We start from the raw sequence: 26,264 nt of genomic DNA, 5'->3' as shown, positions 1-26,264 counted from the left end.
ATGCAACTTAAAAGGACATTTAGTAAGAATAACATAATTTGTGTTCTAGAGTCACATATGTGCTACCTATGAGACTGTATTCTCAATAATTTCAATGGGTTGGCCATTCGATGAAGTCCCTTCCTTGAAGTCATACCCCTATTAATTAAGGACTGAGTGTTCCACCAATTGATAGAATTGCCTGCTAGAATACAATAGATCATGCTCACATATATTGTAAGAAATTCATATTCTCGTTTCAAGAAATATAGTGCAATTATAAATGTTGTTTTTATATCCAACAATTAAACACCAGCTAGACATTATTTCTTAGAATTAGGACATGCATGATGTTATTGGCCAAACTGTTTAAACGCCCTCTAAAGAGCACAATTTTCTTATCAAATGCCCTCCAAAATTATAAAGCAGCTTATTTGAATTGTACAAAAAGTAACTATTTGACATATTAACCATCATACTATGCAAATTATCATGTTTAAAGGCGTAAAAATCACCATATCATGTCCCAATATTAATGTACTTACTTTAATTCTCCATTAAATGTACCATGTGAAGTTATACTTGTCAACCAGCTAATTAAACTTTATATCCATGTTAAAGTGAAGAAAAGCAACCAATTTGACCTTCAGATACATAGGACATGAGAAAGCTACAACTACATGAAATTTGTGGATTTCTCTACTTGGGTTTGAATTGAGAAATCCTCTTGCCTCTAAACTGAAATCTACTGGCTTGTGGATGATGAAGGATGGTTAAATATTTAAAAGTCATGCCTAAATGCTACACATACCATCGTTAAAAATACCATTAACTGTTGCTAGACCAAAAACCATTGCTAGTGCTTCCATTGCATGATACTTGGCACGTGTCGCCCCTCACACACCTTATCTAGAGTCATCTGATTCATTTTTATTGAACGACTGTAAACAAAAAGAAGAAGACAACACAGGGGCAGAGGAGGCAAACCTCTCTTGACCCACAGTTGGAGGGGGTTCTTGCTTCACCCAACTATCACCGACAATTCAAGATCATTGGTGATGTGCTCCTAGATCGCTGTTGGCGATAGCAGGTGATGAGAAGGCCTCTCCAAGAAAAAAAGTTTGCTTCCATCAGACTACCAATGATTGCCCTATAGGGCATCTAGAGTGTCCTGAGACATAGGCCACGCCCCATTAGTCATCAACGACAAATGGTAACACCCAACCCCAACAACACACACACTCCTCCGCCCCCCACAATTGGTTGGGGGTGGTTCGTGTTCCCTGCTCGTTCCTGTTTTAAACCAAGTAGTCATCTGATCCATCCTTAAATAAGGCGTGTGAGAGACAACGCCTACCCAGCATCGTTCCTACAGGTTATATGCTTGCAAAATGTCACCTTTTACAGGCTTGGGATGGTAGTGTATTTGGGTAGCTTATAAGGACAATCTAATCCTTCCTATGTATCCTGATATGATTTGATTTTGAAAGAGACCATTAAAATTGGTCCAACATTAAGTCCGGAAAGTAACTAAAAGGGTGCAGATTAACCAGTAGCTATCAAAATGTTTGTCAAACGAAAACGATTAAACTATGTTTTCTTTTTCTTTCTAATGGGAAATGAACATCAGGTGGGACATAAGATAGAGCTATAAACTGGGTTATGTATTATTTAAGCAATAAGAGACTTTCACTTTTTTAGTGTCTCCAATGATGGGACACACTGCTAGAAACATTAGTTTGCTTCCTATATTAGTCTTTTCAATATTTTGTCATTTTGTTGGTAAGGCGGGACTATAACCCAAAAGGTTATCCCAAATTGTATTGGGTTATGTAAATGATTTTCATGCCTCAAGCTTTATTATTACCTTCCAGTGGTCAAAGCCTGTCAATCTTCCCATTTGTCTTAATAAAAACTGCCTGATGTTGTGAGTTTGCCACAAGAAATGCACATTCGAAGTACCAAGCACTTTCAATTAGCTTGAACTGAAACCCTAGGTTCTTATTTAATAACAGGTAGTTTCAAATTTCAGGACTATTCAAGATATTCAATTAATTGATCATTAATAACAATATTGAGTGAATTCCTTATTTGCTATGCTTTATGCCTTCTTATTATTCCTTAGTGCAGTTGCAAAACTTGTGGAATTCCACTTTCATATATGGTTACTTCATGCTGTAGAGAGACCTAAAGAGGGTTGGTCCTTCTTGTAAACTTGAGTCAGACATAGATTCTTGTGGGGTTTTTTAAGAGCAAAATCTTGAAGTTTCCCGTATTTGGCATAACTACTTATGATGTCACTCGTAAAGTTAATGAAGTTATTCTTGAAGCTACCAAATGGAGTCTTAAACCAGTCGTAGCTTGTGAGTTGTGAGTGATTTTTATTCATAATCAATTGCAATTAGATTCCAACTATCTTTTATTAATAAAAAGGATTGAGCCGATAGAGCTAGGAATTTGTCAAATGAACCACACTCTTTCCTATACCTTAAGTGTCCATTGATGAACACGGCTAGGAAAGCTTGAACCTGATCCTCACAATGATGGATATAATAAGTGCAATCAAAGTTCCTAAAAGTGATAGATTTGTAGACTGGTAAGACTGTTCACTATTTATTGAAGCATGATCTCTTGTCGAGAATAGAAGAGCCTGCCTCACCTGTGAGTAAATATTTTATAGTAGCCTCATTAGGCTGTACACCTTTCTTGGTATATATGGATAATAAGAAGCATAAATTGAAAGATTATGGAGCGATAGTTAGCACCTACTTTACCTTGATGACTATGCCATGTTCTTCCTTAAGCAAATATGTGATGGATAGACTCCTTCAACCATGATATTTGATTTCTTATTGCTTAACAAAACTTTTTAAATAAATTCAGAATTCTCCTTTGGCCTCTTTTCCTCACGAAGTTCGAGTACAAAAGTTGCTCCCTTTTGAGGTCCTTTAAGTGGGGCTGGGGAGTCTGTTTACAGTTGCTGAGAAGTTGCTGAGAAGATCCTTTTTGGAGGATGCTTGATTATGGAAGAAATAAATGGTTCATCTAGTAGTGACCTTATCTTGGATTCCCATACTTCAGTGACTCCAGCCTAGAAGGCCAGACGAAGAACATGTCATTGTCTCAAGTGAAACGGGTTATATATGCACACCCCTGTGCATGAAAAATTGTGCATAGGGGTGTGCATTGACCAAAGTACCCCTGTTTAAAGTAAAAAAAAAACATATTAAAAGGGTAAAAAAGGTTATGAAAATGTTAAAAAGTCTAAAATAGATATTACTTTATAAAAAAATTCAGAAATACCCCAATCCCTCTTCCTTTTCCTCTGTGTGTATACTTTTACATGCACACCCTTGTGCACACAACTCGATCCGTGCTATTTGAGGCCCTGACGAAGTAGGAATAGAAGCACACTCATCTCGAGGTGCGCTCACTGCTTAGATGCTTTTGGAAATTACCCATTTTGCACTTGGATATCCCATGTTTACCCCATACCAAGACATAACTTTTACCAAAATTTTGTTGTGATCTTTTTGTTCACATAACAGTTAAAGTGAAGCCTACAGCTAATATAGTGATTGGGTTATGTTTAACATTCTTGTGAAAAAATAATTAGTTTAACATCAGTGAGCAACAGAGTAGGTGCCTTTGAATGAGCTAAATTAAATTTCGAAGATTGATCTCTAATTGCCTAATGAGGACAAGCACAAGAAAGAAAGATTTTGGGCTTGGCTGTTCATACACCTGACATGGCTTCATGGCAGGGCCTTTTGTAAGCTGCATTGAGACAAACCAATCAAGAGAGTTCTCGACATGGTTAGCTGATCTGAATTCAATCCATCTGCACCCAATTATACGATGCCTGATCTACAAACCAACAATATATGTTCTAGTACTCGTTTGAAACTGTTGCGCATCATTTATTTTCATGATCATGATAAGAAAAAAGTCGAATCTATAGTTTTACTCGAATTCTTTAAGATATTGACATGAATTTGGTCCATATAAACGGGAATGTGAGTTTATATCCTGAAGAGCCTCTCAATCGGAGCTTTATTACTTTGAGCAAGTGGGCTGACTCTTTCAGTGCTTGGGTGCAGATGCACAACTAATTCACAAGTCATTGCATGTGACTAGACATAGTGCACGCATATCAACTTACTTGTGTATATTGGTCAAATTCATGCATAGACATAAGGAAGTGTATCGTTGCTTTTCCAGCCTTATGAGTACTAATTCATATAGAACAATGGTATCAAAAAGTGAGCCCAGACATCTGTTGATGAGCTAGAAAGCTATGTAAAAAAAAGAGTGTTGATTCAGTGCATTACTTTTTCAGGTATACAGACACATTCTTGAGTGAACCACCACCAAAAGACAGTACCCCGGTACTGTGTTAATTTGCTTGAGGCACTTTGAGACACTACCACTGAACTCACAGTGCGTGCCCTATACTATACTGGAATAATGGAGTATCAGCGAACGATCGAAGGGGCCTCATCTCTTTCTTTTCCTGAGAAATTTTCAAATTCATTGGTGATATGTTTGAATTTACACAGTAAGACGATGAAAATTTTCTGTCATTTCAGATTAGGTGAACTTAATTAGCAGCTATGGTTGCTAAGATCATCATATATGCACATACGTGCACTACACAGGATCGAGTAGAATCTAGTCTAATCAAAGGGCATAACCCTCCAAATACTGTTGCAAAAGCACTTGAGAATAGTTTTATATTCATGAAGAGATTTTCAAAAATCTTAAAAGGTCTATATGGTCGTGTGCCATACTTATTGCAACTAGTTCTCCTAATTCGTAGCTTTGGTGCTGATGTAAACAAAAAATCCTACAAGTTAAGTTGGGATCTGCCATAGGTTGTATGCCCTCATACCAATGCACTCAAGTTAGTTTTAGATTGGGCCCTTACAGAGGGATTCTGCATCTAAGAGAAAACGAAATGACGATGAGAATTATTTCCTGATCACAGAGCCTGGAAGAGTTGGTCAACCAAGTCGGCTTTTTGTTTTAATATGCCCATTAATTTTTCCATCTGTATACCTTTCATTCAATTGTTTTTCCTGCATTCTTTAGTGCAATATCACTTTAACCAATACAACCCTAGCCTACTTTCTTAGCTAGTTTTCTTCTTAATTTCTTCTTCTTCTTTTCCATTTTTCTGGATCAGAGAGATGGCCAAAATTGTCACGGGTACAATAGTCTTCTATCTATGTATCTATGACATCAACTCGAGAAAGGAAAACGTAATCCTCCACGGAAACCCCATGAATATATAACTCGAGGGCATCAAAAGCTCCTTCTAAGGGTCGGCTTCATTTCCTGGACAAAACCTGATCCACCAAATCCAACATGAAAATCCTTAGCAGATAACTTTTCTGGTGTGCAGACAGCAGCAGGTCTCATGCTTATCTCTACAAGATAAAAAGAAGAAAACCATAGAAGAAAAACCCAAAAATTAAAGACGATGTTGGTTGTCATACTGAAGGAACAAGGTGATGCAGAAGTGACAACAGGCCATAAGATTAACCATCAAAGCCCACCATACCTGCAGCAAATTCAAGGGCTGCAAGTGGCATGTCATCGGGCGATGGTGGGTTCCACGGTAGAGGCGCAACTGGTGCTAACGAACAAACGAGAAACGGGTCACTGTTGTCACTGTCGCTCTCTAATTAGGTATCTCGGAAAAAAACTCCCGAAGCTAGCCAAGGTTTCGTTCATAGCTAGACAGGCACCATCCTCCCCTTCATTGATTACTTTCCAGAATGACGTCTTCTATCAACACGCCTTCCTTTTTTCACTTCTTCACAGTAGGGATATGGCACAGGATATATGATTTGCACGTAGCATCGAATTTCCTTGTGATATACTCTCCTTTGCTTTTCTTAATCTTTTGTGGGGTGATATTATTTCTTCACTTTGGAAGTTCCCTCCGCATTAATCAATCACCTGAAGTGACGACAGGCCTGCAATGCATGCAAATGGCTGCTTAATCAGTGAAGATTGTAAAGAATAATGTTCAAGGCCTTCTGAAATTGCTGTCCAATGTCGTCATTTTTCAGAAACATTCAAACTTGGTATGCTTAAGTGTATCTTAAAGTGTTTTAACTAATATTCGAAAACTCGCATGCCGTTCTAAAAGACTCGTTTGACTTGGCTCCTATTGGACATTTACCCAGTGCCAATGATGCTTGGAATGATCAAACTAGACTGAGTGGAATCATATACATATCTCATGCATATAGGTATGTCATAGTACATGATCAAAATCTTGTATCATATATTCTACCTAACATAATATTAGGACATGACATATATACCACGTTTAACGTATGCTATCAAGTTCTCTCTCTATGTGTATTCGTAGTATATAAAATAATTAACGTACATATATTAAGTAACATGTAAAAGAAGTGTACAGTATCAGATTAATAAAATGCATTTATACATATACATATATATATCACTAGGCTCACAAGGAATAATCTTGGTCATCCATCTTTCCAAGATGGATGGTCGAGAGAAAAAAGAATGAGAAAAAGGAGATCAGGTTTAATAATTCAATATTAGCTAACAATGTTTTCTCCTTGCTTATCTCTTAACCATGCATCTTAAAAAGGTGCATCACCAAGATTATTCCCGGGTCTATTTTGATTGTTGAGAATGAAATTCTGGCTAATTAGACCAGCCAAAGCACGCCCCCACTGGTGTTAAATGTACTTTCTATCATCAATATCTCGGTGCCATTAATTTCCTTGACGCACGTTTTTCTACTTCATTAAAGCCTACATATGGTCCCAACATGATTATAGTTATCTCTAATCTAAAGCAAGGCAAAAAGCATATGCATTATTCGGAAGCAGTCAGTGGCACATGAGTACAACAAACGCCCCTTTGAGCTGTCAAGAGCACCAACAGTAGCTAACAGTAGAGCAATTGAAAGAGTCTGTCTGCACGGGAAAGGTTGGCAGGGACACTTTTTAATGTTCGATGAAAGAGACTCAAAAACTAATAGTCAAACAGCTTCAATCAACTTTTCAGCTACTGATCCTCTCCTTCCCAACCAACCTTTTGCTTAATCAATCTGCGCCTATCTGCTTTTGCTGTTTTCTAGGTAAAAGGAAGAATCAAAAGAAGACATTTCAAATTGAAGACATGGAAAAACTAACAGCACAGGAAGAAGCAGAAAATTTTCTACCTCTCCTGTCAAGGGCCAGAGAATTTAACTGAAGTATATATATATATACACTTCATTGATGAACATCTATTGATTTACTTGTTAGTACAAATTTGGCCAGACCTAAGTGGTGCCAAAACGGGGGACTAGGAGCCTCAAGCTACTTCTGACAAATGTGTGTGTATGCGCGTGTGTGCACGCGTGTTTGAAGCATGTTTAGAAACATGCAGATCAACATGATAAACATTTCAAACCTGTTAATTATCTTAAGATTTTCTTTATACGTTTGTAGACTATTAATTTCATTGATTCATAGTATTTTGAATAAAAATCCTTTCATAAAGTAGATTCGAGAACATAATTAACTGTAAATTAATGATAAAAATGAAGCATTATGTCGAGTGGCCTGGGAGCTACGTTCTTTAACGACAGCAGAAACTGTGGCCACCTAGGAGCAGTCAGAGCAAAGGGTTTCGCCATGGGCGAAAGACCTTTTGGCGTCACTTCCTAATCATGACCGGATTCGATCAGATCGGACTTCTGCGATCTTTCACCATCTAGCTTGCTCCAGCAACCTTCCGGTCTACGGCCACGACTTTATATGGTTATTAGCCACTGTGTGTATGATAGGTGACCAGAAACGACCCCCTCGATGACAAATGTGCTGCGTCATAATAAATGAACAGTGATGTTCAACCTCACCTCACTGTGTAGACGAAAATTGTCGCCCATCCCAATTATTACCTACTCATAAGATACACCTATTCATGGGCTACATCACCGAAATCATAAAAGATGGCCAGACAGATAGAGAGAGAGAGAGAGAGAGGAGAGAGAAAGAGCCTAGCCATGCAGTTCTCATGGTAGACCACGTACCTCACTATCAAGACCATTAAAATATTTATTTATATATCATTCATAGCCGCTTCACGCCATGCCTTCTGCCACAATTATCATCGGTTTTGATAAGTAGTTTTATAATGACCAAGTAGGGAAGGAAGGAAGGAAGCCTATGCCTCTTTACCAGTTACATTGAATGGGGAGTGGACTTCAATGGGAGGGATGACCGACCTTACTTTCTTCTTCTTTCATGCTAAGAAAGTTGATTAATTTAGGTCACATTGAACTTCAATGCTATTTAAACAATGGATTTCATGTACCGTTAAGATCAGAAATGGAGCCCTAGAGACATAAAAGGAACAGATCTACTCCTTATTTTACCAAATTGCCTTAATTGGATGTAGACCTATCAATCTCAAACTTGGATTCAGGGTCCAAAATTATGAGACCGCTAAAACATATAAGTTGGATTTATTTAGCTTAAAGTCGATCTGGTGATACTCAATTGCATGATGTTCATGTCTGAATTGTACCATACTCAAATTTGGATCTAAAACTTGATGTACATAACTTTATCTACCGAGCACCAATATATTTACATGAAATAGAACGCATTGAACACGTCGTAGAAGCCCCAACCATTTACATCCCAATGATCAATATGAAAGGAAGCACATTGAACACATTGGAGAATAACCATATAAAAACAGATTGCCAATTCCAATACGATGACGGATCTGCAAATATTCAAATAAATAAAAGTTGTTCCTCCCACACTGATATGACCAATTATGAAGTAGTCCACCCAATAGTGATTCTCTTTTTGCAGGCAATAAATTGTCAACAGTGGCAGGCAGCCATGGAGTAGGTGAAGAACGTGCATGGTCCTCTGCAGAGAAGAGGAGAGCAACGGGATGCAGAGATGAAGACCTTATCACTTGAGGCCCCAATCATGACTATCACCATCTTCACCATTATTATCGTAATAGCTAGTCTTCCCGTCCTCATGATACATCCACATCAAAGGATCAGTGCCGTGTGGTAAAGGACAAGTTTCAAGCTCAGAGATCAACATTATCTCCTTTTGTTTATTCTACTGCTTTCAGATGCCTAACAACTCATACAATCAGGTCGTAAACATACAACACGTGATATGAATCTCAATTGTCTCTCCTTCTTCAAGAACGGACAAGCCAATGGTTTTGTGTGATTGTTGGGAGTAACATTGCATTTTTTTTTTTTGGCTTTCTTTACATAATTCTATTTCATGTGAAACTCTTTTATCACTAGTTACCTTTTTCTTTGGCTTAATTTACATGGCAATAAGCTGCACTAGCATAGTTACAAATTTTTAATAAATAAACAAAATTGCCCACATCAGCCCACATATGCCTTCACTACCCACGCACCCAAGGGACGCATGTGAGCAGGGGCGGAGTCAGGATTTTTTTCAGGGGCGAGTCAAACGATCCACGGGTCGGGCCAAGAGAAGCGACAGGTCGAGTCAAGAGGAGCGACGGGTCAGGCCAAACTAAAAAAAATTGATTTTTTCAATATAATTTTTTTTTTCCTGCGCTTACCTGGACCATGGCCCAGCCGGCACCCCCCTCCCTCCGCCCCTGCATGTGAGCATGTTACCCTTGTCTTATATAGTAGAGGGATACACCAGTCTGGTTGCTAATCAATAATTTCAATACTATCTTCTTACAAAAACACTAAAATGGGCATCTAGTTCCTACTAGGTATTACAACCCACACAAATCGGTGGCCGAGACATAAATTTTTAACTGAAGGGCATTAATCCAAAAAAACTTAGGTCTTTCAAATATGTAACGATTGTTTGAACTTTGAAGAGCAGTAAACAAATGAATGCAGGGGCCTCAATATATAAATAAGCAAATGGTTGGAGACAATCTAATGCGAAAATAGATAAACTTTAGGAGACTGTACGCAACTATGAAGCCTACTCCATTACTGACCCAAATGCTTTTGTGTTTTTTTTTTCAAGAAGAGAGTACTCAAAGTCTCAAACTACTTCGTTAGGGTACTCTAGCATTTCTTTGCTTGAGCACGCACCTAAGTGCTAGATGTGATTCCGATTTGATTTGCCATACTATATAGCAATAGTAAAAGAGAGAGAAAGAGAGAGCCGATAAAATGGAAATGCATAACAAAATTTTGGGATTTTGGGTTAATAAGTCTCCTAAATACAAAAACAAACCCTAAAAACAAAATATAAAAACTAAAAAACAAAATAAAAGAAGAGAGAGAGAATTTGGTCCTCGACCCGTGAATATTGCAAGTAGTTCAACAGAGGGGATAAATAAAGTTTGTATATATTGTTAGCCAAACTAGGCTCCATGTAATGAGTAGCCTAAGCTCAAGGACCTGAGATCAATTGTGATTTACCAAGGTAAAAAAAGTTAGATACTTCAGATATAAACCTTACTAGATCGTAATTCAAGCAGCTCCATTCGAAAATGTGTACACTATCCTTCCAGCGAATAGCGACCGGGCTAATGAGGATCATGGGGCGCCCACGGTTTTGAAGGTTCAATTTTTATCTGTAAAATTTTCAAGAATGGCCTTTCGCTTCCTTTAAATTTTCAAGAAACGCTGATGCCCCCTCCCCTACTAAAATTTTTGGAAAACATAAATTCTCTGTTAACCAAAGGTACCAAACAACGTGTGTATATATATATATATAATATATATATATATATATATATATATATATATATATAGAGAGAGAGAGAGAGAGAGAGAGAGAGAAATGAAAGGAGGCATAAGAACCGATCCACTTTACCTCCACAGTGACACCCTAATTCCAAAATTCACTAGTAATATAAGACCCTTTGATATTTAAACTAAAGATGTGGTTACTACACACCACCCAACCCGGTCGATTGGGCTACCTATCATTTAAATAGATAGAGAAAGAGAGACAAAAACTAAAGGGAAGGAAAACTGGGTCTGCTATTAATTTTTACTCGTTTTACGCTAATGAGATTCACATTCCTGTTACTGAGAGCAGAACAAAGCTGAATTAAGTACACCTTCTTTGTTTGGACCGCTGATCTTAATTAACAAGTTGAACATTCTCTTTATAGCCAAATCATGAGAAAGCCAAAGATTGTATTCTTCAATCCAAGCCTCTGGTATCAGAGTTACTCATCGAGCAATTCAATACTTCTTCTACCCAATTCGATTCAAAACTTCGTCTCCTTCATGTTCCATCTGAAAGAGAACTGAGAGAGAGCGCGCGAGAGAGAGAGAGACAGAGATGCCAATAAAAGTGAAAGTCACAATTTGCTGCTCCTCGTGAGCACAGCCTGGACAGAAAACAAGTTCTTCACGTCGGGCAACTACAAATTCATTTGGGGCAGGCTACGTCACCAGTCAAAAATTGTTGGCCGTTATCGACGTATTCGTTTGTCGTTCATCCAAAATCTATGCTATCTAGGGAGATGCTTCCCTTTTCCTATTTTCTGTAGATTTCTTTTCTCTTTCCACAATCTCAAAGCTTCTGCTCTGTGAACTATTTGCCTCGGTTCTCTCAAAAGTTCTTATCGAATCTGATGCATATTGGAAACAAATTTTCACCCTTGTGCTTGCTTTTCAGTCTTGTCTATGCCCGCATGGAATCTTTTAGTTGACCGTGAGGAACACTTTTTTTTGTACCGCAAGAAATTATTGCTACAGTACTGTCAGTAAATCTTCAGCAAGAGTAAATTGGTAAAGGCTGTCATGGTGACAAATTTTCTCATTACCTCCTCAAGAGTACCACAGTCACGGAAAATGTGTTTTTCCAGACAAAAAAAAAAAAAAAAACCATGTTTATATTTAAAAATATGTCAGTCGTATAAAATTACAAAAAACTTCGTCTTTCTAGAAAAAGACTGCAAAACCAAAAAAAACTGCAGAAAGGCAAGAAAACACTTCTTGTTTTCAATGGTTTGGCATTTATTTTGCATTTTCTGTTATTGCATTTCTATCCCCACATTATTTTTTTTCAACTTTTTTGAAATTTACCAAGATTTTTTTTCAAATTTTCCCCAAAAAATAACTTTGCCGTACTAATTATTTGAAATTTACCTAAGAAAACCTTGCCGTTTAAATCCGTACATGACACTTGTGACTATGGAATGGACCAAGTATAGTTTATGTCCTTATGCAAGTATAGTTTATGTTCTTATCGAATCTGATCCGTACATGTCCTTTTCAAAATGTGATTGAAAAGGATAGGGTAAAGATGGCCAGATTTCAAAAGAAATGATATATCCTTATGCAATTAGGCAGTAGCATCGATCGAGCAATAACTATAGCGGTGAAAGCAGCGGCTGTTGTATACGCACGTTAGATGATTGAAGCTCATGTGATTTCTGCGTAGATGATAAAAGACAGATGGACTTTGGCCAACTCTCTTTGTCATTAGAACAAACTTTCAGATTTACTACTACCCATCATCAATAATTTTAATTTTCATGTAGAACAAGGAGACAACTAATCGCCATGGACAATTGAGAGCTACTGTCCATATATAGTTGGACTCTCCGGTAAAATCAACCCGGCAATCTCAGAGGAGCCAGTACTCAGGTCATCTTGAAGTAGACGTCACTGGGTCTCGTCCTCTAGCGTGTTGAGTGTGCAGATAGAGTGGAACATGAATCTCAAATCCTAGTGCAAATCAGGTCGTCCATGGATTCTGCTATATCGACAAAATTGACATGTCCAAATGTCTGCCGGGCATATTGTTCAGGGCATGAAAAAAAGAATGAGATTATTCCAAGTTTTCAAATTTTGTAGTTCAATTCTATCCTTAATTTAGTGCAACAAGATTGAGAACTAGTTGGATCCGGCACATCTATATGTATGTCAAGTCAGAATGATCTGGTACAAAGAAAAATGGCGAACCCCTCAAACCAAATCGCGCACTTCCAACCTTATGGGCTTGTTTGGCAACAGGAATACTTTGTACATATAAGTCCCACAAAGGAAAACAATAAGAAGGCTTTGAACCAATTATCAAAAGCTTTTGATGCAATATTACATTCTAGTATTATTAGTGGAATCACTCTCCTTACACATGTACATGCACAAACACAGAAAGCGCACCCACATCCCTAACTAATAAGTTTCACCACCATGAAACAAACTCCGCCTATCCTACATGGGTCATTTGGCAGCATGAACCATATGTGAATGTTCCATAAATCTGTCTATAGAATAAATGTTTCATATTTGGGGCAGATTCTTGAGACATAAGAGTAAAGCTCATAGACTACGATACATACCTTGACCCTTTGGTCCATGCACGTGTCGACGTCCGCGTCCCATCTCACAACATGATTCACAAACCTCCACGCATCATTTAATTAATGGGAAGCCTTTGGTAAGACTGACATTATAATCTCAGACCTGTTTCAGTCTAACAAGCCTTGAGGTATTTCCTACTGTTTCTAAGGGCAACGAAGATGACGTGGTAACTTGGTCTTACATGCTGCTTTTCTTTGTTCTCTCCCCATCCGTCACCATCTCTTCTTAGGGAAACTCACGGATGATTTTTGGCCTCGAATGCCACATGAAACCATACTGCAGTATCAATACTTCCCCGACCTATTCAACAACATTCTGATCCGAATTCATTTTCTCTAATTCACAATGTGGACTTCTCAATTGGTAACCTGAGAAATGAAGTTCTGATAGTCAATACTGTTAAGTAGCTAAAGAAAATGAAAATATCCAGGTCTATGTGCTTTCTGAAAAGGCATCTCAGGGTCCAGCTTTCTAAGGACTTAGCTGGAGCAAGTCAGGTTAAGCATGAGCTGTGCGTGATGAATAGCATAATAAAACAAGAAAAAATAGAATTCTCTCTACAATGAGCATGATCTGTGCATGAGGAAGGGCGATCAGCTCAGTCTTACCACTTGATCTCCACCAGCAGTAGTTGGGTAACCAAATGTAAGATAAACTATATACATTTGAACCAATCTTAATAATGATATTAACCTAGTATCTCTATACAACAGTTTCGGCAGAAGCCTCTCACTAGTATATATATTTTTCAGTAACCAAAAGTTTTCCTGAATATGAAGCAAAAATTTTGTCCAGATCAACTAAAACTCTCGGCAACATTTGATTTACTGTGTCCAATTTGTAGCCAGTTTGGTTAGATCTGCTACTACTTACAGTCACTTTAGAAGTTATGGTGCAGCAATGAAGAGGGGCACTTTTCTTTTTGAAATGATGAATCTTAAATGCTGAATTACATATCCAATTTCCAGTAATCATTGACATTATCTTTAGTGGGTTTTCTCATATAATTTCAACAAATCCATGGGTCACCGAGGAATGGACGGTGGAGTTGGTACATCTTTTTCGGATGTGATTTGGCAGATCATATGTTCTGCTCATTTCAGGACCTATATCCTCCAGATAGCTAGTGAGTGCGTTCATTTGGCAGTTTAACTTCAATGTTGTGTTTAAGTTAGATACAAGGCTTTCAGCCTGTTAACAGCTCCATTGGCCTCCATAAATATGAATAGTAACAACAGAAGGTCAAGACCAGGAGGAATCCTGTTTGAAACATGGAGTTCTACGCAGTAAGTGTGAGCGACACTGAGTGGCCCCTGTCCTCATTGTGACTGGAATTTGGAAAATCGACATCCCAAGAGCATGCTTGATTGCATTTTGTGATGAATCGACAAATTCACTCACCCAAAAAACCAGAACAAGGATCTGCCAGCCAGCGTTTTGCATTGGGAGAGAAACACCTTTTCTTAATTTCTGTTGCCCAAATGAAGCGCTATGAACAGACAAGGCGCCAAAAATGTAGTCGCTATGGTGTTTGATGTGAAATCAATCTAAGATTAAAAGTACCAGAACGGACAGCGAACCGGTTCAAAATTTTAAGCTTGATTTGCAAAGTTGTTTGATGAAGATCAATGATACAAAAGGAGAAAAAAAAATAGAATGGATCGGTCAGGATAGATGCAAGAGCAGATGCTTTTTGGTATATTTGGAGGTAGTTAGTCTTGACAATGGACGGTACTGAAGGTGCGTCGAGCCTCCCAATAGCACGAAGAATGAACATTATCAACCACATGCCATGTAAAGGAAGTGTTGTCTGTGCCTATGACCGATTTGCTTACATGACTTCATGGGCGCTAAAACAAATGTCTTCTCTTCGTATGTCCATACGGTTTCAATGCATAGCAGCCAAATATTCGTCCGCATCCGTGACGACTACAAAATCAAGACATCGATGGTTGAACTATCAAAGGTTCACGGAATTCAAATGCACTTCGTTTATAACACTATAAGAATGCCATCCTCCGGATGTAATCTGTACATGGTTGCATTGTGTGAAATAGGAACCCACTGGGATCTGGGTGTAGCGTGAGAATTTAACAGAAACTAATCAACAAGTAGGCGACCGCGATTGTTTAGGTCAAGTGGATCAGAGAAAGGATTATTCACATCAAGTGGGCGAGAGAAAACTATTCTTGATACCACTTCTATGTTTCACATGCTAGTAACGCTTTGAGATCCTTGGTATCCAATGTTTCTGTTTCCGGTCATGGTAGGTCCTCACCACCACGGCGGCGGTTTCCTCTATTGCTTTCCCGGTCACCTCTGCACCAGACGAGATGATTAACACATTGTTGTAAGTTAAAGCTGCATAATATAAGGTATAACAGCGTCTTTTCATCATGGTGGTTCTAGGAATATGGGAATTCGCTCACTTAGAGCTGGAAAATTGGTTTTCCGGCGAACAACCGGCTCTGACATGATGTACAATATCTAAGATCGTCATGTTTCTAGGGTGACGCCCAAAACAAGATAATGTTCTTAGGTACTCCCAATATAGTCCCCCTATATTGTGCAACATGAAGCTCCAATGAGGATGTTCAGACAACAGCTTACTAAAACCAACACCCGGTGAAAGGACACCATGCTAAATCTGCCCCCACACAAGTCCGCGACGATCGCAAACACGAACAAGTTAGAAGGCAAGACGACGAACAAAAGGATACGTTTTTGTAGAAAGCCGACAAAATGGAAATTAATTGCAAAAGTGGGATGGAGAGAAGAGGGATGGAGGAAGAAACGCACCAATGACCGGCCACCGGGGGTTCTGAGCGAAGATGCGGCTACAGTGCTCCAACTCCTCCTTGACATGGTCCATCCGTGAGTAGTTGGTCGAGCTGTTGCCGGAGAACCCGAGGGTCTTCACCCTCGCCTTCCGAATCGCTTGGAGGACGACCGGATTAATCGTCAACCCGAAGATCTTGTCCTGGTCGACCTCGAAGAGATACGGCGGCAGGGGCACGCCCATGACAACCGGCACGTTCGAGACTTTGTAGCCCTTTTGGGCCAGGTATATGGACAGCGGGGTCTTGCCTGTCCGGGACACGCCGACCAGGACTATGTCGGCCCGGTGAAGGTTCTGCGGCAGCGCCCCATCGTCATGCTTCATGGTGAACTCAATGGCGTCGATCCGGCGGAAGTATTCCTTGGTGAGTGGGGCCTTGCCGCGCGGAATGCCCGACGGGTTGACGCCAAGGTGGGTGGCGATGGCTGCGGTCGTCGGTGCCAGTATGTTGGCGCATTGGACCCCCCAAAGCTGGCAGGCCTGATTTGCCGACTCCGCCATGTTTGGGTCAGCCAGTGTGTACAGCACCAGCGCCCCTTCCATTGCTGCCTGCTTGATCACCTCCAGCAGCCGCTCCTCATCCTCCACCTAAGCCCACGCTGAGCTTATTGGTCATCCCATTGAAACAAGAAAAAAGCAACAAACTACATCCAAGACAGCTGATGTCCAAAGCTAGAGAGCGCTCAGATTTAGACTTCTGGTTGGACGCACCATTTACTTCAAAAATGCTTACTAAACACCGGACTGCACTAATAAATGGTGGAGATTTGAATAAAGAGCGATTTAGCATAGATCATCAGCAAAGATTTGGGACCGCGCTTTCCGCTTCCAGACCAGACTACTAGCTTCCATGAGCAAACGTCAGATGAATGAACCCAGTCCACTAACGAATGAATATATCAGGATTTTACCATGACAAGACACATTCGAAATGTAGGCTGTTGACGTAGCACATTTTAACATGTACTGTTTCTCGCTAACCCATTGTTTTAAAACCCAGTGACTCGAATTCAATTTATCTACTATTGATTCATGACTCCATGGGTCAACTCGATGACTTGGGCTGGTTTTTGTTAACTACTGTGTTTGCAAAAAAAGCTAATATATATCTTGATATTTAAACATAAAAATGTAGAATAATGACTTAGTTACATGTGTAAACCATGAATAAATCAACCCAACTAGGGCTGAAACACAAGTCAAGCCAGTTCCTGTTCAAGCTCGACTCAAACTTGCTTGCTAACATTAGACTTAAAATCAACTCGCTTATAAACAGGTGGATCATGAATTCAAATGTGTGCTCAAAATGTTAAATGAGTCAAGTACGAGTTTTAAAAACTCCACTCATAAAAAACTCGACTTAGTTCGACCACATGATAGTGAAAAAATAGTTAAGCGAGTAGCAACTAAATGAGTAAAATGAGTGAAAAAAGATATGGCTAAGCGAGTAGCAACTAATTTAGTACTTTTAAGCCACTGGGTAGCGAAGAAAGATCGACTTGGATTGATATAACAGTTTTTAAGCCAAATCTGCAGATACTTTTTGTTGTTAGAAGATTCGCAAGGCCACGGAAGAATCTTGGCCACAGGAAAATCCAACGCTTGAAAGCCGAAGCCTAATAAGGGAAAGAGGAGGAAAAGAGAGAAAAAGAATGGGGAGGAAGGGATTACCCCAGAGAAGATGTGGGTCTGGACGGCGCAGGCTCGATTGATCAGGCAATGTTCGAACTGCCCAAGCGCCGCGTTCACAGTGTACTCCGCTGTCCATCCCGTCCCGTCCGACACCATGTAGATCGCCTTCCCACCATTGGTGATATCGGCCTCGTCCTCGTCGTCGCTCTGGAGGAGTAGTGATGCGAGCGCCTCCGGGGAGGTCGCGTCCGCCGCCGTCAGTCGGGATTTTGTATCGAAGGAATTTGCCGGGCTAGACGGGCGATGGATACGCCGGCCGTAACGGATTGCACGGGCTCGGGACCAGTGGCTCAGCTGGCGGCTGCCTTTGGACTTCCAATCGCGCGGAGGCTCCTCCCTCTTGGCGTCAGGGGGTTTGGGGCCGTCTTGCTGAGGAGGGACGCAAGGGACCAATACGAGCCTGAGCTTCGGGGGTCCGGCGAGGGGAAAGAGAAGTGGGCTCTGTTGCGAAGGGAAGCTCGAGGCGGCCGAGCTCGTCAAGTCCATGGCGGACAGTCGAGCGTAGACCATCATTTCCGAGCGATCCGAAGAATCGAGGGCGGGCCGACGTTTTCGAGGAGGGAGAAGAGGACAGCTGTTGGATTTATAGAAGTCTCTAAGAATTCTGTTGCGAATTCAGGAACACAAATAAAACGCAGCGCGCTTCGTGGAAAAAAGAACGAAATTCCGTGGTAACAATGGAAACGGATGAAACGAGGGAGGTGAAAAATGAAAAGTTAAAAAACGAGACAAGTGTTTCGCAAAGCACTCAGCACTCCGTTTGTGAGTTTGATCGAGCAATTGGCGTGCGTACCTGCTTACGAAAGGGTTGTCTGTGCGAGCATCATGGAAGCCAGTCTTGAAGATGTCGGCGTGGAGCTTCTGGCCATCAAACAGGGATGGGAATTTTGCACAGCTCTTCAGAACGAAAAGGAACCATGAAACGGCAGGGAGAAGCAAGAGAACCCTTACAAACAGGACCTGCTAGAAAAAAAACATCGAACACTCATAGACAATAATCTGTGACTTTCAGTCCATCCAAAATAATCGGAAAGAAGAAATGGATAGAGAGAGAGAGATCACGAACCTGTAGCCGTGACTCGTGCCAATGATGGTGCTGTGGTGAGTGAGGCGATGGTGGTGCTGCTACCGTCCTGCCTTGCTGCGAGCAGCTGTTGCAGGTGAGCAGGAAGAGGGCGAGTCACAACATGAAGAAGCCCTGGGCCCGTCTGATGCGCAGGAAGTATCCTGTGGAATGGCGGATATAATTCTAGCTTTTAAAAATTTCGTCCGACTCATCACAGGCGGTGAAAAATCCGCACTTTGCTAAAAAATCACATGATCGGATTGATCACTATAGGCACAACAAGTAGCGAAATTCCGACGAATCGTGAATATCTTCAATGCTTTCTCAAATGCAACACGAAGAAGGCATGATAACTTGTTTTTCTCATGTGGGTGGGCGAAAAAATTTTTACCATTTATCGCAGTTCCTCAGTTTTCTTCCCGAAAATTTTCACGTTAGAGTTCGAATTTTGGCCCATAGCACGAACTGATCATACAGAAGCTTTGTTACCTTGTATGGGATTCAGTTGAGCAGAAGGCGATAGACGAATGATCAAAAAAGGTTTTCCGAAATGTACGGTTCCTTGACCAATAAAATGTATTTTTTTTTAAACGTGTGTTGTGCATCAAAATCGAGCTAATTTTACACCTAGAGTGACAATCCTCGGGAGTATACCGCCGCTGAACAGCAACAATTTCATCAAAAATCTAGCAACATTGCAGTTTACTGATGCGCGGCGTCACCTTCGCCTAGCAACAGAAATTGTAAAAATTATGGAAAGCCATGATTTTTGCTTTATAAGGGTGTTTGAAAATTGTAAGGGTTGTCAATTTTACATTATATCCATTTCATGGACATTGTGAGTACGCCTCGACTAAAAGCGAAGAGACTTATATCCGGACAATGGCGGCTTGGGGGTTAGGCTCCCATAATAAAATCCTTTTATTACAACAAAAAAGGGTCCTCAAGGACCTCAGCTCTTGCAAGAACTTTTTTTAATGGGTCCCACATGTTATGTTATTTATGAGATTCCATTTGGTATACAACTTATTACCCAGAATAAACCTCAAAAGGTTAGGCTTCAGCAAGAGACCATCTCTTGCAAATGGCAAACCTGCTTAAGAGACTGTGGCTGAGCAAAGAATTGGTCGCAGTGTTGGACCAGCATCCTATGAGACTGCCAAAGTGCTGTTTCCAATCGCCATCATTTGCCAGGATGTAGATACGCCTTCGATTGTCTTACAAGTTAGCCAAGTACTTAATGTTCCATAAGAACCTCGGTCTCCCACCAAGCAGAATTGTTATGAAACCAACAAGCCAGATCATGTCGAAACCATCATGCGGCATCTCTAACTAGGCCTGCTACCCCTTTCCTGCCAGCCTTAAACAAGGAGGTGATGCTGATTTCCACCCATATATCTTATTGGTTAATCCCATTGCTCCATAAGATCCCAGTGCGTAACCAGTTGTGTGTTTTAACTCATTAAGAATCAGTCCACTGGTCCACCAATGCTCGTTGCAAAGCGACCAGAATTGATTGGCCAAGTTGTCTATAGGAATGTCAACCTGCAGAGCGACCAGAATAAAAATTGATTGGCCAAGTTGCCTATAGGAATGTTCCCTTTATGCTTAAAATGGTTACGGGTGCTCCAAATGAACCAAATCGCCATATGGTTTGTCAAGTGTTTTATCTTTGAAGCCTTGCTTATGCCACCTAATGAGACACCTAATGAGACCTTGCATGATGTTTGGGGGACTCCAATGCCATGGTGCAGTCCTCCCACACTGAAAGCTCTTGCATGTACAGCTAATAAACGAAAGCTTCGCCTTGACATAGCAAATAAATGCAAAGCCGCAATTCATGCATACAAAATAAAGGGAGCCAGGGAGAAACAGAACCAAGCCCAAGTAGAAAATATAAGTCTTGACATTGATGCCGACGACGATACTTGACATGCAGGACGTTTGAAGAAAAAAAACTAAACTGTAGTTCGATAAGTAAATTTGTCATGGAAGAGGATAAAATTCGTTGACTAATGCAGCTGAAACAAAATTAATTTAAAATTATGTTAGAATAAGCTACACGTGAAAGAAATGCAGCTTCTCCACCTTTGAGTAATAACTAGAGAAAACGATTTTCTAGCAAGGACTGGAGTCGTTTGTCTGGGTGGAAACAGTAAATCAACTCAACAAAATATTTGAACTCCTGCACAAGAGGTTTGGACCAATCACGACCACCAAATGCATCAGGTTGAATAGTTCATAGCACACAAAATTAAAGAAGAAACAAGCATAAGAAAACGAGTATAAAGTGTTATGGATGTTGATGCCACTAAATAAAGCTTGCCTTTACACTGGATGTAACATCCATCTGGATCAATCATACAACCTTATTTGATGAAACTTGAACAGGGAATTATTGAACCCATAAAATATGCTTTGACGGAAGGTGCTCAACTAGATGGAAAATATGTATATACAGCAAAAACGCAAAATACATCGTCATTGAACTTGGAACTCATATATTATAGTGCGCAGATAAGCCCGAAAGGTTAGCAGTTTAATTGAGCCAAGGATCCCATTTAATACGTAAAGTTCTGTTCAAACTTCAAAACACATCATTCTTTCACATATGGCCAGACCAAAACCGGCCTATAGAAGAGTGGCTAAAGCAAAGCAGGTGACAATTGGTTTAGCCACTCCGTTCGATGTGTTAACTAAAGAACCTTGTTCTTAACTCTCTTTATATCTTGACAGAAAGGAATTTTTACAGTAGGCAACAGCATCAATGGATGTCAAATTTAACAGCAAATCACTTATAATGGAATTTGCATGTGAAACCATGGACTCCGTTCATCAAAGTGTATGCCATATTTGATACCATCTCCACAGTCCACATACGTTAATAGAGAATGCCAGCTGTAAGTGTGCGAAAAAAATCAAACAGAGGCATAAACTAGAAATATGTATAACATATTTGCAGAAGATGCCAAATACATCACCTTTAACTTTAAGAGCAGTCAGCTAACAGAGATAGAGTCAGAACTCCTAAGGCTAGCACAGTATAGGTACCACATGTATTTTTCTTTTTGGCATATCACTGAGAATACAAAACGTTTCTTTTCTTGATTATTGCTCATACATGTTGATGTGACCACTAACAAAACAAAGAAAAAGAAAGTTGCCACTGACCAGATCCATCTGTTCTCATGCAGATCCGTTGTTACAAATGCTGATGATCGGTTTTCATATCTTAAAGTATCTGTAAGAATGCATATGGTTTTAGGAACATTTTAAAATTAGCTAAACCAATGTTAAGAAGATTAGAATTTGTCCCCATAATAGTAAGCAGTTCCAAGCATTAGTGCAACAGTAGCACCCTGGGCAAGCACACGAGCTCGCATTAATTTCTGACCAAGGTGGGAATTTCCTTGTCGGAAGCTAATCAATCCAGCTGTTAGGATTCCAGCAGTTATAAGTGCACCTGCAAAAGTAAAGATATAAATAAGAAAGAAAGTTCCTTCTATTATAACTTTTAGTGATTTGTTACTGAGGAATAACTTCAATGCAATCACATTCTTTAGCTCCCAACAAAACAAAATCGGCTTAATAGCAAGTCTAAGAACAAGGAACAGAAATTGAATATGGATAGAAAACTTCGACCTTCATTTGCTTGTATTAGATTGTGCCAGCAAACTGAATGCATCAATCATGGAACTCATGAAGTCCACATATTAAAGCCAGAAGCTCACCATAATAAGATCAGAAAGTTCACGCACTGACAGCTAATGATAAGTCTTTCAGATGACAGTTTCAAGAGCAGTCATAACATTATTCTTAATTTTGTAGCCTCTTATCCTCTTTATGTAGTGGATGCTATTGTTGTTATGTTTGTAGGAGCTTCTATTGATGATTTAGGGTGGATGAAAGCTGAATCAAGTGAGACGTCACTGAGACTGCCAGATGATAATGCAACTACTCACCATATAGTGTGGGAAAACATTTCCAATCACAAGGATGGTTCAGTAACAAGTTCCTGTGTCTCAAGCAACGTCAGAAGGCCCATATATAACAAATACAAGAAAGAAAAATGCATGCATCTAGATATATTTTCCCTCAGGTTTCAAGAAGATACACCATCATTTTTCAAATTATATTTCATCAAAGAGCTGCAGACATGTTGGAAATGCAGGGATCATAACAAGAACGGACCATCTTTAGGCTGATAATGAAAGTACATTATTTGTACATGCCTTCTCTGAGACCACCTTAATTGAAAAATTCAAGAAAGAAGCCCACTATGTTATTTTGAAGACTTCAAGGAGATAAACCATCATTTTTCAAACTGAAGGACTTCAAGAAGAATATATTTCATCAAAGCAGACATGTTGGAAATGCAGGATCATAACAATGAACGGACCATCTTTTGGCTGATAATGAAAGTACATTATTTGTACATGCCTTCTCTGAGACCACCTTAATTGAAAAATACAAGAAAGAAACTCAATATGTTATTTTGAAGACCAAGATGAGCTTCGAAAACTATAAACAAAACATCACTGATCTATCTCTCATAACCTACTTCAAAGTATTTGTTTAACTTGCAAGGCTCATTCCTCCTTTCCTATCATCGTTCTAAGAAACTTCATGTCTGGTAGGGGTTCCTCCATGTATGTGGAAATGCATTGAAGAGAACAAGAATCTACAAAGTACAAACATGCAAAGGCATGCTGCTCATTAAAAAAGAAGATATGCAGCAGGATTAATGGTAGAATTTGTTAATTCCAGTATCTACATGCCCAATTCAGAAATCAATGAGAAAACTCAAGTCATTTGGGTTCCTGTAATCTCAGAAGCTCTTCTATCTACAATTCTCCATGTCTCAACGTTGTAAAATGCATAAACTAACCCATGCTGAGATGATTCAGATCCAGAGTTTGATAATGTAACATCAAAATTTTCATTTTCAATATTAAAATATCACAAAAAATTTATACAAAATAATAAGAAGAAAATAGGAAAATAATAGGAGAAAAAATCATTTTTTATGAAGAAGCATGAGTTGACAAGTAAATGCTAACTACAACATGGGAACATGCAAACTTTCATTAGAGATAATAAAAAGTGGCCATATAAATTATTCTCAGTAAAATGACGTCAAAACAAATAAATTTTTTATATGTATGGCTTTCTCCTTGAAATGGTGTTGTAAGAAGTGTACACTTCTTCAAAGCGCACGCATCAGGGCGAAGTGCACCTTCTCTACTTCAAGGCACTGAAGTGAAGGGTGCGCTTCATCAACTTCTAAACGAGTTTTCGTTTAACAAAATATTTGATATTCCCTTGATTATGGTTTTTAAATATGCGCCTCATCTGCACTTTAAATACAAAACAATCTTGGATGAAACTGCGAACTTTCTTCTTCTCCTTTTTGAATGGAACCTGCCTATATGCCAGCTTAATGTCCACATGCTAAGCTAACAAACCAAATTTTCTTCTCCTTCTACCGGAACTTGGGAAAAGAAAAAAAAAAAAAAAAAAACAAAGTAAGAGAAGAAAATGAGCTCAATCCAGCACAATCAACCAAACAACCAGGCAACCAATCCAATCAAGTCGATTCGCTACCATGAATCGCCAAAGTTGCCCTTTGGAAACACGAACCATGGAACACCGTCTTCACAACCCCCCTCAAAAAAAGAAAAAAGGGGGGGAAAACCCCTCAAAAGAAAACCACAAACGCTGAACTTAATCTACAATGAAGCTTTCAATAATCCTCACAAAAACAAGAAAATAGAGTGAACTAAGGAACCAAACCCAACAAAACTAAAACATGTAGTTCCGTGGAGAACCACAAAAGAAACCGAACAGACATTGCAGAGTCAATGCAACAAGAATCTCCGGAGACGAGAAAGAGAAAACAAAGGTGAAATGGAGAAAAGGGACACTACCAATTGGGACCAATGGGTTTTTGACGGGCTTCTTGCGATCAAGTAGATCCTCCAACTGGGGTGCCCCAGATTCAGTCGACCCCATCTTACCTCGTGTTATCGCCCTTCGTTTTGTGCTCCTCTCTCAGTACTCAAAATCGCGGAACCAAGCAGTCGGACTTTCACCCCCTCTAGGTGGCACTCCTGACTCCCTGATACATGCAGATAGCGCGGGAACGATCTCGAACGATCTCAAGAGGCCAGGGACCGGCTCCGGTTCAAGCAGTCGGACTTTTTTATGAATCGCTTTCGCTAATATGATATATCGAGCTTCTAGTAAACATAAAAGAAAAACTTCGTTGACATTCCTTCTAATCCAGCAGCACGAAAACTTGGTTTTATGAAAATTATATTTTTTATTGTGTTTTAAAAATTTGGTTTATTTGTTGGTTTAGTTGTTTAGGTGATAACTCAAAAATTTGGATTTTTATGAATAGCTAGAGGTAAGTAAGGTTTTCATTTCCTTTTACAAAATCAGGTTTTGTCAAATTTGGTTTTCCTTGGGCTCTCTTTTGATGGTACCCAAACACTTAAAAAATATAGCTTTTAAAGGTTTTGCTTCCAGAAACATGATTTGATTTTATGGTATCATCCAAACACCCCCTTATAATTTTCAAGGTAATTTAGCAATCCTTAAATCAGATGAACAAGAGAAGGATTTCACTGCCTCGAAATCGCTTGCTTGGATACCTAGAGATGTGCTTATGCTTCATCCCAATTAATACATTGATGCCAACTTGTTATAGTACAAGAACTTAACACCCATCTGACGTCTCACCTACTGAACAGCCCAACCAAATATGCTAAGCCCCTTGAAGCTTAACGATCCTTGATATTTGATTTAGAAAACTGATGTCGGATCCTACTTACAAGTTTTAAAAAATTAGAGTGAAAAACTGATGTATATCGAATCAACAAATATATATATATATATATATATATATATATATATATATATATATATATATATATATATATATATATATATATAGAGAGAGAGAGAGAGAGAGAGAGAGGGGACACATAATATTCGGCATCTTTCTTTTCTGTGAGAAAGTGGAAGGGGTATATTTTACTACTTAAGCCAAGGATAAAATCGAAACTAATTAACTTTTTGTTTAACAAATAATTTAAAACAATAGATGAACAAGATTATGAACATTTATTTAACAGAAAACATGTTTCTGAAAAATAGTGATTTTTCTACAATTAAATGTGCAATGGAACCGTCTCTGTAACTCAAATACAATGTCCACCATATTTCCTTTCCCAAAACTTTGATCTCACATTTTTCCATATATTTTTTGCAACTCGATAGGTAAAAATGATCTGGTTCTCCTTTCCCTCTGCTCTTTAACCAAATCCATGCGCGCC

General features: G+C 39.4%; 2 protein-coding genes across 6 annotated transcripts; both read right to left on the bottom strand.

Moving 5' to 3' along the window:
- Window positions 1–13,006: 13,006 nt before the first annotated feature.
- Window positions 13,007–19,398, bottom strand: LOC116251543 (probable pyruvate, phosphate dikinase regulatory protein, chloroplastic). 5 transcript variants are annotated; one of them, XM_050077157.1, is made up of 6 exons: window positions 19,316–19,398; window positions 18,925–19,085; window positions 18,652–18,818; window positions 17,838–18,432; window positions 16,127–16,754; window positions 15,301–15,646 (listed from the first exon to the last, which is right to left on the bottom strand). In XM_050077157.1, exons 4-6 carry the CDS (start codon window positions 18,369–18,371, stop codon window positions 15,543–15,545), a joined length of 1,266 nt encoding a protein of 421 aa, XP_049933114.1. In that variant the 5' UTR covers window positions 18,372–18,432; window positions 18,652–18,818; window positions 18,925–19,085; window positions 19,316–19,398; the 3' UTR covers window positions 15,301–15,542. The 5 variants fall into 5 exon arrangements, with proteins under 5 accessions (XP_031481738.1, XP_049933114.1, XP_049933115.1 ...); XM_031625878.2 differs by lacking the exons at window positions 15,301–15,646; window positions 19,316–19,398 and adding an exon at window positions 13,007–13,695 and having other exon boundaries at window positions 18,925–19,284; XM_050077158.1 differs by lacking the exon at window positions 19,316–19,398 and having other exon boundaries at window positions 18,652–18,821; window positions 18,925–19,281.
- A 2,481-nt stretch (window positions 19,399–21,879) lies between these two features.
- On the bottom strand, window positions 21,880–25,123 carry LOC116251016 (RING-H2 finger protein ATL48-like). Its single transcript, XM_031625064.2, has 2 exons — window positions 24,852–25,123; window positions 21,880–22,387 (listed from the first exon to the last, which is right to left on the bottom strand). The coding sequence occupies exons 1-2, from the start codon at window positions 24,934–24,936 to the stop codon at window positions 22,227–22,229; spliced, it is 246 nt and encodes an 81-aa protein (XP_031480924.1). The 5' UTR covers window positions 24,937–25,123; the 3' UTR covers window positions 21,880–22,226.
- Between the last annotated feature and the right edge of the window lie 1,141 nt (window positions 25,124–26,264).

This window comes from Nymphaea colorata, chromosome 3 (genome assembly GCF_008831285.2).
Source record: "Nymphaea colorata isolate Beijing-Zhang1983 chromosome 3, ASM883128v2, whole genome shotgun sequence".
Lineage (NCBI taxonomy): Eukaryota > Viridiplantae > Streptophyta > Magnoliopsida > Nymphaeales > Nymphaeaceae > Nymphaea > Nymphaea colorata.
Note: the sequence above shows the minus strand (reverse complement) of the source record. Positions and strands in the feature narration are given on the sequence as shown.

Excerpts from the sequence above, each read along its gene's own strand:
- LOC116251543 (XM_050077157.1), bottom strand. The coding sequence starts at position 18,371 with ATGATGGTCTACGCTCGACTGTCCGCCATGGACTTGACGAGCTCGGCC. Across the intron at positions 16,755-17,837 it reads AGACCCACATCTTCTCTGGG|GTGGAGGATGAGGAGCGGCT; the intron begins GTAATCCCTTCC and ends GCGTGGGCTTAG. Across the intron at positions 15,647-16,126 it reads CCCCCGGTGGCCGGTCATTG|AGGTGACCGGGAAAGCAATA; the intron begins GTGCGTTTCTTC and ends CGTCTGGTGCAG.
- LOC116251016 (XM_031625064.2), bottom strand. The coding sequence starts at position 24,936 with ATGGGGTCGACTGAATCTGGGGCACCCCAGTTGGAGGATCTACTTGAT. Across the intron at positions 22,388-24,851 it reads AAACCCATTGGTCCCAATTG|GTGCACTTATAACTGCTGGA; the intron begins GTAGTGTCCCTT and ends TTACTTTTGCAG.